This window comes from Crocodylus porosus, unplaced genomic scaffold (assembly GCF_001723895.1).
Source record: "Crocodylus porosus isolate Cpor-Errol unplaced genomic scaffold, CroPor_comp1, whole genome shotgun sequence".
NCBI lineage: Eukaryota > Metazoa > Chordata > Crocodylia > Crocodylidae > Crocodylus > Crocodylus porosus.
Genome location: NW_017728931.1, coordinates 35820108 through 35836477, shown reverse-complemented (window position 1 = coordinate 35836477; position 16370 = coordinate 35820108). Strand labels below are relative to the sequence as shown.

The following is a 16370-nucleotide window of genomic DNA, read 5'->3' as shown; positions in this document are numbered from 1 at the left end:
TGATGCAGGGCATCCCTTCAGGCCAGGCACCTCTGCTGGATGCTGTCCAGACCCTTGGACTTGTCTTGGCAGGTCTTTCCTTTCTTTTTCAGCCTTAGCACTCTCTTAGTGCAAACCCTAAATTACAGAGTGTAAATGGTACATATAGTGCTGCACAGGGGAGCTCCACACTTCATCTCCAGGCGCAGACACTCCTGCCACCCCTTGCCAACCCACTGCCAACCCTTCTTTCTGGCATGTAACTGAGCTAAGCTATACTTGAATGTCCTCCTCTCCCTTCTCCACAGGATTTTGCAGGCTGGCTTGGAAGTAGAACGACTCTCGCTGAGACATTTCTTCCACCGATTTCACTCTAAACGGGGCATGTGGAACCGACGCCAGTTGAAGACACCATAATGTTTGATTGGCCAAGTCTTGCATCCCAACATGCACTTTATCTAGGCCCAGAGCACACATTCTTCCCTTTCAAAGCCTCATACGTGACTGCATTTACACAGGTTTGTGGAATAGGCCAGTCAGAGGAATGGGAACTTCTCTTGTGAGTCACCGAGGCTCAAACACAGGATCTGTGTTTGTGTTGGGGGAGCCTAAGACATGCAAAGTACTGATTATCCCTGACACTGAAAGTACCTCTAGACCCCAACTGATGGCACAATGGAAGAGATGCCACACTGCCTGGAGTACTTGCGGGGTTAAAAAAAAAAAATGGAGAGAAAAAGGGAACAAATCTCAGTTACATGTAAAATGGATTATTTTCAATAATGCAGATGCTGCTTCTGATACTTGAAAAAAAATGACTGACTTCCATGTCTTTGGACAGGGGACCAAAGTAAGTTCTCTGAACTCCATTGTACCTCAATCCCCACATCCCAGCCTGGCAGAGACTACGTGATGAACAGCTGAAAAAAACTTGAAGCTGCCAGTGCTTAGTCCATTTCACCGTCTTTCACTTAAATCAATAGGAAAAACTATACTCAGGTTCAGCAAACCATAGGCTCCATACAGAATGTAAACAGTAGGCAGCATTTGCCTGTGATTGCCTGAAGTTAATATTAAGAACCAACTGTGTCCTCTGCCTGAAACTGCTGGTGGGGACTTGGAGAGGCCAGGTAAGGCCACCTCTGTTGTAACTGAGAAGCCTTATCTACAGCTGTGGCCCTGGCAGACGAACAAGCTTGTCCCATTGACACCAGAGAACTCCTAACAGGGAAGAAATGGCAATATTTTATTAGTTGAAACAGTGTAATTTTATCAGTGAAAAGAGAAATTGTTCTGACCCTTTTGCTCTGCAGATAACAGCATCTGAGGGTTAATGTCATAAGTTTTGACTTTGCAGTCATGTTCTTTTGTAGCTATGACTTGTGCAGAGAGCAGGTTGGTGTGCCTTAGCAGAAGCACAAGAGCACCTAAGGATTCTGCACATATGGAAGGATGAAGGAAGCTTCATGTAGCTCTGGTACAATGGACCTGCAGCCTGGTGCTTGCTCTGGTGCAGGATTGTGCAAGTCTGTGAACTGCACTGCTAAAAGGATGGCAAGGGTCTATTGTTTCACTGGTAAAAGGACTATGGGTGGGGATGCTGCTCAAACACAATGGAGCCTTGCTTCAACTGAAGTCAATGGCAAGGCCATATTACACAGATTGCTGCTGGCCTCCTACACTGAGGGAAGAGAGCAGCCAGATGGAAAGATTGCTTCTGCTTACCTGCAGTTTGTGGGAATCAGTTGACAGAGTAACAGATTTTTAGGACAAATTGCAGGGCTGAGTCGGTGCCTGAATTTTCTGCCTTTCATACAATGGTGATCAAGGTCAGGCATACATTGTGTGCTACCCTTAAGTTACAATTTCATTTGTCCTTAATGAACTCCGTGGCACCAAACAGACTCCCCTGCTGCCATTGTTGCAATCTCCAGCAGCAAACAGTAGACTGATCTTGGCGCACAGGATTTAGGCCTAGGTTGTCAGCTTGTTTTCTGAGCTGACCCCAGTCTCAACTCATTGCTTGACAGGAGCAAGGAAAAGTGTCAGGGGCTGAGCAGAGCACACCATGCAGAGTGGAGCAGTGTACAGGAACATGCAAGGCTACTGCATTTCTTAATCTATTAAACCTTTATATGAATGTAGCCATTTGGGACTTGTGGAGATGAATCCTCCAGCCCATTCCAAATATCAGCCTCTTGTCAGAAATAAGGTCCTTTATTATATATGGAGGGTGGTGGCAGAGGAAAATAGATGTCTTGCTGTAGAGGTATGAGTTCAAGCCTTGCTCCATATTTGTACCCAAGGCCCTTCTCCAGTCAACCCAGCTGTCAACAGATACCTGGTCTTTTGAGCTGGGAAATTGAAAGTGGCTAACTGTGTCACTCCCTTTGACACTGCTGGCTACAGAAACTGGCAGGCCTTAACCCAACAGTGGGCAATTATTTGGGTTGGTGGGCCACTTAATGACTTTTGGTGACATGTCAAGAGCCATCCCTCCTCCTTTCCTTCCCCCTCCCATCCCCTCTCAGCTGTGACCAGTGCAGAAGCCTGAACCCACCCACAGCTTCAGCACAACCCCACTATGGCTGGAGTCCACCTCCCTGCAGCTGTAGCATGTCCCCCTGCCCCTTTTTCTCCCCCTTTCCCACCCCAGTCTGGACCCAGCAGCTACCGGCTGCATCCACAGCTGCTCAGATGCAACCAGCAGCTTCCACGTCAGGGCTCTCGGTGTTGTGGGGGGCAGGGCGTGCTACAGCTGTGCGTGGGTTCAGGCTTCTGTGCTGGCCACAGCCCACAGCTGTAGCATGCTCTGCCCCTCTCCCTCCCCTGTACCTAAAGCCCCAACCCAGAAGCTGCCAGCTGCATTTGGGTAGCTGTGGATGTGGCTGGCAGTTACCAGGTCCACACTTGGGGTGGAGCATGCTACAAATGCAAGTGGGTTCATGCTTCTGCTTCCCCATGAGTGGCAGGCCTGGCTGCCCAGCACCATGCAGCTGCCAGAACTGCCGCCTGCCCCAGGGCTGGATCCATTTACTTGGCAGGCACCTGCCTATGGGCCAGGTCCAATCAATTGGCAGGCTGGATCTGGCCTGTGGACCATATTTTGCCCACCCCTGATAGGCCACTGAACTTCGGTGGACCTATGACAATTTCGTGTTTAGAAACTGTGAAAAAAAACATGGAAGTAAGTTTGTGGGCAGATGGGGCCAACAAATGAAACCTCCCTGTTTTCAGTAATGCAACCTAGGGGGAATTTGTACGTGTAAAAGGTGCAGCTGGGTGTTTCTGTGTGGAACGTGCTGAGGTTTGCTGTCTGTTGTACCTCAGAACCTGTCCTGTCATGCAGCTTCCCCCAAGGGCTCAAGCCTATATGTTCATAGCATGACACACCTCTAGTTCTTGCATTTCCTCCCTCCAGTGGCAGGGGCTGCAGGCTCCCCAGCTGGTTTGTACTGCCTCTGTAAAGAAATTCCTGTTATATGGCAAATCGGCAACAGAGCTTCTATTCCTAGGAATAGAATACACTATAAATAGTGCTCAGTACTTGTCATAAAGTATCACTATTCCCATTTTATAGTTAGGGAGACTGAAGAGCAAAGAATTTCAGTGACAGCCCTGGGCTCTCAGAATGAGTTGGCAGCAGGGCTGAGTGTAGAAAGTAGGATGCAATTCCCCCTCCATTCATGTCAGTTGTAATATTCCCATTGACTTCAGCAGTGTCAGGATTTCACTGAAGGATTTCTTCTGCTGCCCAATCAAACATGCTCCTTTCTTCGTATCTTTCAAGCCAAATTAGAATTGACAAGACTTTTTACCTCCTCAGGGCTTGCTGATATATAGGAAATGAGCTGTAGTGTGTCAGACCAGTTTCCAGAAGGCAGGCATCCACAGCACAGTTGTAGTGTACAGTGCATAGTCCTAATCTTAACTGGTCCACAGGCACTGCCATCATAAACATGACTAATACAAATTAGGACTAGTTGGCAGACTCAGTGGAAAACCATCAGGGAGAATTGTCCATGGAGTCTGATTAGCCTTGCAGCCTTGAAGGTGGTCACATGAGGTCAGGACTGAGTCTGCCAGAGGCTGTGGGTAAAGCCAGGCTGAAATTGGTGTGGAAAAGTGAAGGGTTTAATCCAAAGGGTGCATCCCCTCCTCCAAGACAACTCTTTTTGCCCCAGAAAAAAAAAAAAAAATCAAGAGTGAAGCAGGAATTGCTTAAGGCTCAGGCAGGTGTCTGGCTTTTCTACAGTGATGATAGGGTCAGGCATAGTCCTTTCCACGCCACCAGGAATCCTGAATGGGGGACACTAAATCTGAGATCAATCACTGCTTTGAAACTATCTGGTTGCTGTGAAAGCAGCTAGTATTAGAGCCACTGCTGTGTGGAGTTCTCTGCTAGCATGCAGGAAGCAAGTCTCAGGAAATTACAGTGCCCCAAAGATGGCACAAAGGGCTATGGGGAACCTGGCTTTACCAAAGCAGGGAAGCTGGCTTCTCCCTTCAAAAGTCAATCATGTTTCCATTGTAGGAATTACCAGGAGGCACTGGACCCTTTTCACTCCCTGGGGGATTCTGCGACTGGTTCTTTTGCAGCCCAGCACACAGCCCAGGAGAGAACGGGTTCTGTCCGACTGTGATAATGTGACTGTTCTGTTGCTGTCTTTTTGTGCTTGCCTCGTATGAATGTGTTGTCTTCTCTCATTGCTTGTGAATGTCTGAAAGGTGGTGCAGCCACCAATGCCTTGTATTTAAGTTCTGTACTGTACCTCCGAATTCCATGCCTTACTGGGGCTTTGTGCCTTCAAGAGGATTCCCAGGCCACCCTCTGTTAGGACAGAGGGATCAACTGGCACCCCGCAGGGTTTATAAATACATTTTTTTCTTCCTACAAAAGCTCGCCTCCATCTGTGCATTCCTCAAACACCCGCCAGCCTCACACTGCAGCAACTGATAAGTCACATGTTTCTTCTTGTCTCATCCAAAAGAAGATGCTGTTAATGGAACAGAGATTACTGTCTGCCGCAGACAGCAGGAGGATGGCAATAACCAAGGCATAAGGTGGTAGTTGGGATCAGATTAACATCCCCCCATTCAAACAGTAGGCATAGCAGGTACTAATTTAGGGGGACACAGGATCTAGACATGCAACACATTAATATTGGTGAAACTTACACTGAGTTTGTACACTGATTACTGTTGTAAGCCAAACCCGGGACCAGACAACCACAGGAAGCTGCTACAGTAAATGCTATGATGGCACCTAGCCACTAAGTGTCAAAAGCACCTGTAATAGCCTATTTGCATTGAGAAAACAGCTATCCTGAATTGAATGAACATACAACCCTTACAGGTTAACTTACATGGGTGTAGTTTTGTTCCTCCTTGTTACCAAGGTAATACTACACTGGTTTTCAGTTAGTTACAATGATTTATCGCCACATGTGTGCACCCACTCCTTGTTTATACCAGGGTTCTGCTAGTTTAAAGGTGTTGTGCGTCCAAGCCAATAGCCTGTTTTTTCTCTAGGCTTCTCTCATGGAGAATGGGATAGACCTAGAGACAGCATAGATTTCTTACCTCAAGCACCTAGAAGCATAGTAGAGAACACAAAATGGATAATGAGGAGGATAGACCAATCTCTGTCTCAGCCAGCAGGCACCATCTCATAGAGAAAACTACAAGAAGGAACCCCAAGCTAAGCTCAGCATCTGACAGCTCATAAGCCATAGGTCAGCTCTTCTACAGCAATGGTTTATGGAAAAGTAAAAGCCTGTTTTGTTCTCTCTGGCCCTGTCACCTATGGGAGTATGAGCAGGGTGGTACAGAGCCAAGACAATGTAAACAAAGGGAGATGATGACTAAGTTGGAAGATAAAATAAATCTGGAATGACCTCTCCAAGGTGCAAAAGCCTAGGCAGTATATATAGAGACACTGAATTGGCCTACTTACCAGTGTACCCCCTCTCAGCCTTGCTAGTTTAATCCAAAGCAAAAGCGGGTGCCAGTACATTTGGAACGAGCTTGGCTGCCAGAACAAAGGAGATTATCCATCTGTCCATCTATTGGGGCTTCACTCCTAGATTGACTGCTGACCAGGGTTAAAGAGTCCAGTCTACCCTATCATGGAGTGGACTTCAGTTCCTCAAATGGTTTGATGGCTTTTGCCCTGCTAGGGGTAAGACTCATACCTCCTCTTAAGATGCTCTTCTGCCCAAAGCCATTGGTACCCTAGAGGTTGCCAGGTTATTTAACTGCTGCCCAGCACTCAACATTAACAGTCACAGATAGTACCATCTACTGGCAATTATGGCAGCAGGCAAACCTGACCTGACCTGTCACTAACGTTATTGTGTGTGTGTGTATACCACAGTCTGGAAACGATCCACATGTCTACTGCTAAGAAATACCCATTGCAGGCCTTTTGCTTAAGAGGAAAAATGCTTAGAGGAATCAGTAAGCAATATCTTATAGGTAGGGACCTAACAAAAATGTGGGTTTGCATTTTTTGCAGAAAATGTGAAACCAAGCATTTGCCATGAAAAACAACAGGTTCCATGATTTTAGCAGGCTTGCTAGAACCCCCCGACTTACCAGCAAGCAAAGAAAAGGGCAGGAAGCCCTGCAATCTTGGAGCAGTGGGCACAGAGCTACTTTCAGAAGGCAGCAGAGAGGCTGCAAGCACCTGCACTTAGATCCATGGATCGCTGGCCTGGCCTATGGCTGGCAGTGGGTGCATGCATGGCTTAGGACAGATAGTGGGGAAGGAGCTGGGGCTGCACTGCCCCCAACCTATTGCTTAGTGTCTACCCCAACATGCAAGGTTGAGTTTGAATGCTTAGGTTGGTGATGGCCCAAAACTGCAGCTGAATTACCTCAATTAAGCCTGGGGAAACCATTAATCCACACTTAATGGCTTCCTTGGGTTTAATCAGGGTAATTAAGACATAGTTTTGAGCCATCTGCCAATCATTAGGGAGGGGCGGCACTGCTGGGGCCCCTTGGCCAAACAAGCATGGGGGGACCCCACTGCAATAAGTGCATGAAAATGGCAGCCAGTCCTGTGATTGCTCCATGAAATTGGCTGCCTGCCTCCTCAAGTTGGGAAGACCCCTAACTATAAGGCAAAGTGCTGCAAGGCTGGGAACACAATAAAATTGCTATATTTCCATTGCTTCTCTCATCAAAGTGTCTCCAAGCATAAATGGAGGTAGCCTCTTTGTACTCTTGTCAGGTAGATGTTTTTATCTCCATTTTGCTGGTACAGAAACTGGCCCAGAAGAGTCAAGGGTTTGAACTTAGACTCCTTTGAGTAAATGGGATTTTCACTTGCGAATTAACAAGAGCCAAAGCAATGGTTGGTTAAGGTTGTGGATATGGCCACAGACTGAACCATGAAATGCTGATTCATAGAAAGATTTAAAAGCAAAGGGCTTTCTCATGCATCTTTCCTTTATGTACTTCTCTGTGGTCTAACATGGATTAACAGTTCCTTCTGTGCATCAAATCCCAGCTGGCTTGTGGCACTTACCTGGCTTGTGAAGTGTATTCAGATTCTGCATATCTTTAAACACAAACAGCACAGTGACTTCCAAAGCCCTCGTGCTGCTCTTGATACAGAGAGATTCATAGAAAGATCAACAAGGGGAATGCGAGTCAAGTGTAGTGACAAAGCCAGCTCCCCAGCCCTATCACCAATATCATTTAGCCCTGTCTGCAGAACAATGCCAACATCTCTGATTTAACAAAAATTCATCACCAAACGTTTCTGGGAGATCTGGAATATCAAATATGCAAGTGACTGTCTCTGCTTATAAGTGAATAATAACACTTGTCAAAGCCAAGTCTCCTACAGGCTTAATTACTATGTCAGTATGTCATAGGAGCTCTTTCAAGGAGAATACATGAATATTTTTGTGTCCTTTTTATTCCTTTCTGTTTAGCTATGATGGGAACATTCAAATTCCAGTACTTGTAGGAATTTTCTTTTAATTATCAAATATTTCAGATTTCATCTGTATTGAAATCTGGCCCTGCTTTCCAAGTGAGAAATCAGTGAGAAAAATAAGCAGAAAAACATGTAATTATGTATGAAACCAACAGCCAATTTTTAAAAATCTAGTTTTTGTGTGACAACAGCAGTCCAAGAATTTGCCCTCCACAAAATAATCTGCTGTTTCAGAACAATCTGAAGAAACATGAAGTCAGATTATTGCTTTAAGCCAAAACCTCATTGCAATACAGTAGAGTTCCTAACAGCACTAATACGATGAAAATGTTTTCAAAAATATTCCTGTTACTGATAACACTTAAAATATCAGTGAAACAAAAGTTTAAAACCCAATTCACTCTTCAACATATAAAATATATATTATTATTGTAGTAGGTTTCCCTAACCCCTGCTGCTTAGAAATTAAGAGATCAGCATCAGGGGAGCTGCAGTGCAGTGTAGGCAACTAAGCAGGAGCAGCTGCAGAAAAGTAAGTAGCACAGCAGCAGATACAAAGAGCTGCAGAAAGTTATTCAGGGCAAGATGCCCTGCAGTAAGCCACAGGGGCTGTGCTTGGGCAAGCAGGTAGCTAAGGAACAAATGCAGAACAGCTGGTCAGACTGCAGTAGGAACAGGAGGCCTGGTGGGCTAAACAGGAACACCTAGGTCCATCAGAGGCTAGGAAATGGAGCCCAGTATACTTAACGCCTAGCTCCAGAGTTAGAGTTTTAGTCTGGCCCTGAGCTGCTGTAGAGGAAACTCCTTAGAGCCTAAGCTGCCCAGGTGTGGGGCACAGCCTAGGTATCAAGGGAAGCTGGAAGGAGCTAGTGGGCAGAAGATTGTAGGCTGATGGGACCTGTTGACTCAGGACACTGGTGGTTTGGAGGTAGGGTTGTCAACTCTGAATCTATTCCAGGAGGTTTTTGGATTGCTAACGTGACTGCATAGATCAGTTACGGGTTATGGTGTGTAGACTTCATCAGGAAGGCAAATGCGCATTACTGTTACATTTTAAAAACTCACTGGGTTACTGTATAAATTAGATTCAGCACAATATTTATTTTAATGAATGCCCTATTGCTTATCTCTTGGGTGATTCTGGGTATCTCCTGGAGACTTGTATCTAACTTCTGGAGGCTCCAGGGCAATCCTGGAGGATTGGTAACTCTATCTGGAGGCTTGGGAGAACTCTACAGACTGACACCTGGCTTGGGCAAAGAAGAGAGAAGCTTCTGGGCCTCAGCCTATGTCTGAGGCAGTGGACCTGGGCTGAGGGCTCGGTCACAAGAAAAGGGAAAAGCTGAAACCCCCAAAAGTGGCTGGGGATTGGCTTAAAGGGGAAGCACCCCTACAAAAACATATAGACCCCAGGACTGAGTTTGGGATGGAGAAGCCCAAGGACTATGTCAAAAAGCAAAGCATCAGAGAAGCTACTCCTGGCCCCCAGGGACTGCCTCCTCACTATTGATAGTGTCAAAGGTGTGACAGGGGTGAGACTGGAGGTGAGGGCAGGCACGGAGAGTGTGGCAAGTAGGTCAGACCCCAGGGGGCATCAGGTGCTGGGGGCAGACTTGCAAACTGGTACTGTTTTATAGTTGAATATATTACTTTTTGTACTTGCAGGGCAAGCAGATCTATTTTGCTTGCCAGGTGTAGCCAGGTTCACTCTGTGTTTTGCCATCAGCATATTATCCCTAAAGCAGGGGTGTAGAGCTTGCCTGGCTCTGCAGGCTGGACCACATTCCAGTGGATGTTCTGGAGTGGCTAGACTGGGTGCCTCGTGTGACCTGGTCCTGCTCCAGCCACTCCAGGACTGTGCTGTGTGGCCCTGGAGCTGATGCTGTATTTGGCACGGGCCACAGAGTGTCACGTGGCTGCTCCAGGATGTGAGCTGGAGCAGGTGCTGTGTGTGGGGCCATCTGGCAAGCCTTGCATGCTGCCTAAAGGCTGCTCCGAGATCCATAGTTGGCACTGGGGGGCCCAATCACATGGCTCCATGGGCCATATCTTTGATCCTCCTGCCCTAGAGCACTTCTCAGAGGCCTTTGCAGGGATGTTTGACCATAACTGAAAATGGAAGCAAGTAGAAGTTTCCAACGCTGCAGAAGAATTGTTTTCCAGACAAATAAAAATTAATATTAAAAACTATTTATTTGTCTAAAAACATACAAATATTATTGTTCATATCACCTATTGTAAAGCATGCACACACCTCTTGCTTCCCTCCTAATAAAAAATGCACCCTATGTTTAGGACATTTTGAGTGTCAATTCAGGGATTACATGTTAAACTTGGTGCACACAAGCCAGACAATTTACAGATACTAGGCTTACACGATAAATGATTGAACCTAGAATTCAGTCCTTTTTAGAAAATGAGCAAAATATTAAAAGCAGAGAACTAAAATGAGAGAGAGATGGCATGTGTCCTGTTCTTTGCATAGCCCTCTCCTGAAATATCTCCACAGTTTTCACTAGCTTTGAAACTCTAAGGATGTTTTCAGTCTTGCAAAGCTGTATGTGCATTGTAACAGGGCCTGCATAAAAATGACACGTGTTTAATAATTAAAATACTTGGGGGGGTTTCAGTCATCATTGATATGCAGGGTTCTGCTGAGGCCAGCATAAAATGGAAGATGGGATCCCTCCCTGTTCGTTGCCAGGCAAGCTTCCTGCAAGAAAAACAAAAGATGCAGAGTAAGAGCACGCAGGATTACTTGGCTCTGGAAGAGCTGCATAGACAATTCACAGCAACACCTCAAAGATCCCTTGATCTGCTCTGTGCATGTGTTTGCTTCTCTCAACCCAGCCCTCCCCACCTGGCATAAACGCATGCATTTCATAGTGTCATTCACGGGAGTACATATGGGTGCACATGCACCCTGTACGAAAAGGTGCTGTTGACACTGCTGGCAGCATCTGTGGGCACTCAGCGATCATCACTGGCCACCACCAACCCTGCTGGTGGTGTCTGCGGGTGGTCACCGACTGCTGGTTGGCGCTTGCCCCACCCCTGCCGCCACCAGTGCCACTGGCATCTAAGGGAGCTCCCAAGTTACTGCCACCATGGTCCTGCCGCTGCCTTTATGTTCCTGCTGCTTCCACCATACTCCCACCACTGCTGTGCCCCCCCAGCTGCCAGAGGCACGTGTCGTTCATGGTGTCATTCCTTGTAGAAATCTCTTTAGTTTATCAACATGGGATTCAGTCCAAAAGACCTACAAGTCTTCTGACATCCAAAGCCAATATCATCTCATTGAGGTCTTGTGGTCTCATTACAGCCCTCTGCTCTGAATCCAGAACTCCTGCCTCACTCTACACCCCATTCCATTTTTCTGTGGTCTTCCCCACTGGTCACTGGCCCAGCACCCTTGGTGAAGATCAGAGTCATACAACAGAGGCATATGTAGAACCTCAGTTGTATGAACCATTTGGGCTAGGGCCAGACATTCAAAAAGCCTGAGCCTGAATAGATTTGATCTTTGCAGTTTAATCTAACTTGCAGAGATTGGATTGATTTGCAAGTGGGTAGACATCCGAATTAAGAAATGCTGGCATAGCTTGCGGTGGCTCAGGTGGGGAGCTAGAGCAGCCCTCCCTTCACTTCCATAATGCTCAGCTGTGGAGGAGTATGGCCAGGCTGCAGCAAGACACTATGATTAGGGAGGGGTTTAACCCCCACCCTGGTCTGCACAGTCTCCAGCTGGGGTGTGCCTGGAGGGGGATGGGAAAGCAGCCATCACCAGGCTTCCCTCCACCCTTCATGGCTCAAGGGGTGGGGAGTGTTGCCAGACCCTGGCCACTGGCTAGCACTCTGAGGCAAAGGGAGGGGGCGAGAGAGTAGGGAGGACTGCTTGCATGCAGTGCATGCAAGTGTTGATGATACTGAGATTTTCAGTCTCCCTCTCCCTGCTTCTTCATATTGTCTGTAGCAAACTGACAGGCACTGCATTCTTTGCAAACCAGGTCACTTCTCACACCTTTCTCTGTCCCCTCTTGAACATTGACAGATTGCAGCCTTTGAAGCAAACCAGCAGGCAGCTTATCAAAACACTAAGCTTATCAACTCATCAAGAAAACAAAAGTCTCTCATTTGTTCAAGCTCTTCTTAAACAGCTTTTTCCAAGGCATTTGTAAGGAACAATGGAGGGACATTACCAGTGACATATTGATTAGTTCCAAAAAGCCCTAAGTGGACACCATTCTATCTGCCTTTGTTCCAGTTAAATTGGAGACATGGACACCTTTCAGCATTAGCTAGCATGGGGATAGCACGGCCAGATGCTGGCTGAGGTCCGTGACACTTGCGTCCCTACTGTGGGAGAGGGGGGATCCCTGCTCTTGAGCAGTGAGTAAGGGGAAGGTGGGGAAGGAGGAAGTCAGGCAGACACTGCTGTGCCTGCAGTCCCCCACCCCGTACTTAGCCAGCTGAGCTCTGGCTAGGGAGCACAGCCCAGTCCAGGGCTGAAAAGCATGGTGGGATGCTGGGGGACTCCTATTTAACTGGAACCAGGAAGGGGTCTGGGACAGAAGTTCCATAAACCAGTTTGACCCAAATCAGTTAAGTCTGATACTACATTCAATCAGGTTAATCTTAAACCAATTTCAGCCATTTTGAAACTGGGTTATATGCACTGAACTTGTGTTCTGTTACAGGTTTAAACCAATTCCTGATCACTTAAACTGGTTTATGTGTAACTTCTGTCCCTAGCCTTGGGGACTTGACTTGGTGGCCCTGGAGGCCCCTTCCAATCCTATGTTCCTGTTATCTCTTGCCCAGACTTAAGGAGTTATGCAATGTTCTAATTGGATTCAAGAACACAGCCATTTGAAAACCCAGACTCATTCATGTGATTCATCTAAAAATAAAGGTCAGGGGTCAGATTCTTACAAAGAGGGCTACTGTGTACCAGTGACCACTCTGACAAAGTACTTCTCCCACTGCTTTCCTATCTCCCACCAGATCCCATAGGTTCCCTGACCAGATCCCTCTTCCTGTTGACTGGTTCTTTGTAGCCTAGCCTGTCCCCAGGACCCACCACACCCTCCTTCCCACTGCCTGACTCCTATCCCATAGTCACTATGAGTATCCACACTAGTATTTGCAATCTGTTGTAGACAGACTACTACTATTCATCACTTGAGGAATCCCACAAATGTGCATTTAGAGCATTCTTGGCTTAGACCAAATCAGAAAATTCCCTTTCCCAAGATGTCCCATTACAGAGCCTAGGCAGCCTCTCTCCACTAAATAATATGCACAGAAGGACTTTCTGTTTTGTATGTCTGCATGCGTGTTAGACTGGCTGCTCCACTGCCCCCACACCCTATTAGCTATGCAGCGATGATTTCCAAAACAACCTTGACTACAACAAGAGGGTACGCTCCCAAAGATGGGTAGCTGGGGGGATTTTATCCCTTCAATGCCTTACTCCATTGCTTTCCAGAATCAGTAAGGCCTCCTGAAATTCCTGGTAGGGTACAGCCCAGTCTTCTGTACTCCAAAGGCTGTGATGAAGATGTTGAGGATGACTGTGATGAAGATCAGAGCTGTGGCAGTGTTGTTGAGCACATTCAGGCGCAGCTGCTTTGAAACATTATTCAGGTTCATCCGTGCTATGAGATGGGTACAAAGCAGAGAGAATCAAAGCCTTATGTCCCAAATGAACCCTGACCTCCAACTGCTGAGTGCACACGGGTCCCTGCCTCTCATTTGCCCGAGGAGTTACTCTTTCAGAATTGAGAGAATGGTCGTATGAATTCTACAGAGGTTGTAGCTCCACTACAATCAACTAAGAGGTCAGAGCAGTGAGAACTAACTAAGGAAGGCCTGGTATTTCCAATGCGCTGAGTACTCACTCTTATTATCAAGCTACAAATTGGTGATTCTCAACCAGGGTGCTGTAGCATCCAGCTCAGAAAGCTGGAAAAAATTCTTCTTTGCAAGTTTTCAGGCACGAATACCCTTCATCAGGCTGAGGAAGCATTTGCAGTTTGTCTGTGCTCTTCCTGGATGAGATGAATAGTAAAGAAGCCAGAGGCTGGTCTGCATGCAAGAAAGCCAGTCAGTGACAATGTAAATAGGAGTCAATGGGTGAGAGACAGGTTGGAGTGGGGGGGAGAGAGGTAGTAACTGTCCAGGTGGCGAAGATATGTACTACACCCCACAACAGAACCATCAGCATTCCTGGATCTTACAGATGCACCTCCACAAATGTAATATATCTTATCCAATGCACCAAATGCCCTGATAGGAAGTTTGTAGGAGAGACCAAACAACAACTGTGCACCCAAATGAATGCACACTGGAAATCTATCAAAGACAAGAATACCCAGTTACCTGTGGGGGCACATTTCTCACAAGGAAACCATTCTCTCTCCAATCTCTCAGTTCTAATCCTCAAAGGGAATTTACAACACCTTTCACAGATCAGCCTATGAACTTTACTTTATCAGTCTACTGGATACAAAAAATCATGGACTGAAAATAAACATTGGATTTATGACACATTATAACCTGCCTAACATCTGACTCCACAGGTACCTTTCCACTATTTACCAACTGCAATCATTCCCCCCTCCTCCTCCCCCCACCCCACAACCTGTCTCTCACCCATTGATTCCTATTTATGTTGTCACAGACTGGCTTTTTTGCATGCATACCAGCCTCTGGTTTCTTTACTATTCATCCCATCCAGGAACAGCACAGACAAACACAAATGCTTCCTTAGCCTGACAAAGGGTGTTTGTGCCTGAAAGCTTGCAAAGAATATTTTCCAGCTATTTGAGTTGGTTTAATAAAAGATATCAGATTTACCCAAAGAACCTTGTCTGCCTATGTCCTTAGACCAACATGACTGCAACCTAGACCAGGGGTGGGCAATCATTTTGGGCGGAGGGCCACTTACTGAGTTTTGGCAAGCCATCGAGGGCCGCATGACAGGCAGCCAGGGGCAGAAAAATATTAATTTTCTAAATTTTTAAGGGGCCCCGCGGGCCAGATAGAATGGCTTGGCAGGCCTTATCCAGCTTGTGGGCCACATTTTCCACACTCCTTACCTAGACCCTTGCAAAAGAAGAATTACATTATTATTTTTCCCTAGTCAAAAAATGAATGAAGTTGCCTTTTGAAATACTTTGCTGCTGAATTCAGAAAAGTGATGGAGGGGGCCCTGAGTCTCTAAAAATGTTGAGAGTCACTACCCAAAAGACAGACAGAGAGAGAGTTACTGCTGCTTACAGCATAGGCACACTTTATAGCAATGTGGCTCACAATACCAAACAGGAGCTGGGCTTGTGTTTAAGAAGGGCTGATAAACACAGATCGTTATATTTCCAGCTGAATGGAGGCTCCAGGCTGAGATCCAGACAGCTCTGGAGACTGTAGCCAGCTCTGCAAACCCCAAAGGCAAGATCAGAGTAGGCACAAACAGGACTGGAGAAAACTGAGGAGGGCAGGCAAGGGTAGAGACTGATCAGCCTGCACTCACTGATCTTGCCGTCATGACAGCAAAGAGGTGGTCAGGGCTGCAAAGGTCTGTGCTAAGAACAATTCAGAGAAAAGGCCTCAGGCAGCCTTCCACCAACAGTTCATTACAGCTGAAGAGTGTGTGTGCAGTGGGAGATTCACATGAGAGAGCAACTGATGTGTCTCGTTGACAGGTTCCAGCAACTGGTGGGAGCCTTGGACAAGGTGGCTTGACAGCTGGTGTTGAAGGCATGTAGCAGTTGCTGGATTCCCTATCTCCCCCTTCAAAGAGTACAACAGAGATGGTGCTGGGAAAAGAGGAAGGTGTGTGTGCTGGCAGAACAGGAACTTCCAAGCAAAGAGCCTTAGGCACATGGTTGGGAGAGGTGTTAGTGAGAGGCCTCATACCCTGGAGGCTGACATTACCTGTTGTATGTACAGGCATACCTTGTTTTATTGCGCTTCGCAGATATTGCGTTTTTGACAAATTGAAGGTTTGTGGCAACCCTGCATCAAGCAAGTCTATTGGCACCATTTTTCCAACAGCATTTGCTCACTTCGTGTCTCTGTGTCACATTTTGGTAATTCTCGCAATATTTCAAACTTTTTCATTATTATTATATTTGTTATGGTGATCTGTGATCAGTGATCTTTGATGTTACTATTGTAATTGTTTTGGAGCACCACGAACCGCACCCATATAAGATGGCAAACTTAATCGATAAATGTTGTGTGTGTTCTGACCGCTCCACCGACCGGCCGTTTCCCCGTCTCTCTCCATCTCCTCGGGCCTCCCTATTCCCTGAGACACAACAATATTGAAATTAGGCCAATTAATAACCCTACAATGGCCTCTAAGTGTTCAAGTGAAAGGAAGAGTCGCACTTTAAATCAAAAGCTAGAAATGATTAAGCTTAGTGAGGAAGGCATG

The 16370-nt window shown here is 46.6% G+C and overlaps 2 protein-coding genes across 3 annotated transcripts in view; one reads left to right on the top strand and one right to left on the bottom strand.

Moving 5' to 3' along the window:
• B4GALNT3 (beta-1,4-N-acetyl-galactosaminyltransferase 3) overlaps positions 1-591 on the top strand; it is a 111610-nt gene extending 111019 nt beyond the window's left edge. Inside the window, 1 exon segment of the mRNA XM_019543885.1 lies at positions 288-591. Coding sequence (XP_019399430.1) covers positions 288-396 — 109 coding nt within the window. The 3' untranslated portion in view covers positions 397-591.
• Positions 592-9966: 9375 nt separating this feature from the next.
• The window catches only part of NINJ2 (ninjurin 2), an 80740-nt gene continuing 74336 nt past the window's right edge, over positions 9967-16370 (bottom strand). Inside the window, exons 3-4 of one of the 2 annotated variants that reach the window (XM_019544581.1) lie at positions 13399-13587; positions 9967-10643 (exon numbers count right to left, since the gene is read on the bottom strand). In XM_019544581.1, the coding sequence (XP_019400126.1) occupies positions 13421-13587 (167 nt within the window). In that variant the 3' untranslated portion in view covers positions 9967-10643; positions 13399-13420. The remainder of the gene's footprint in view (positions 10644-13398; positions 13588-16370) is intronic. The other variant, XM_019544580.1, reaches the window with a different exon arrangement.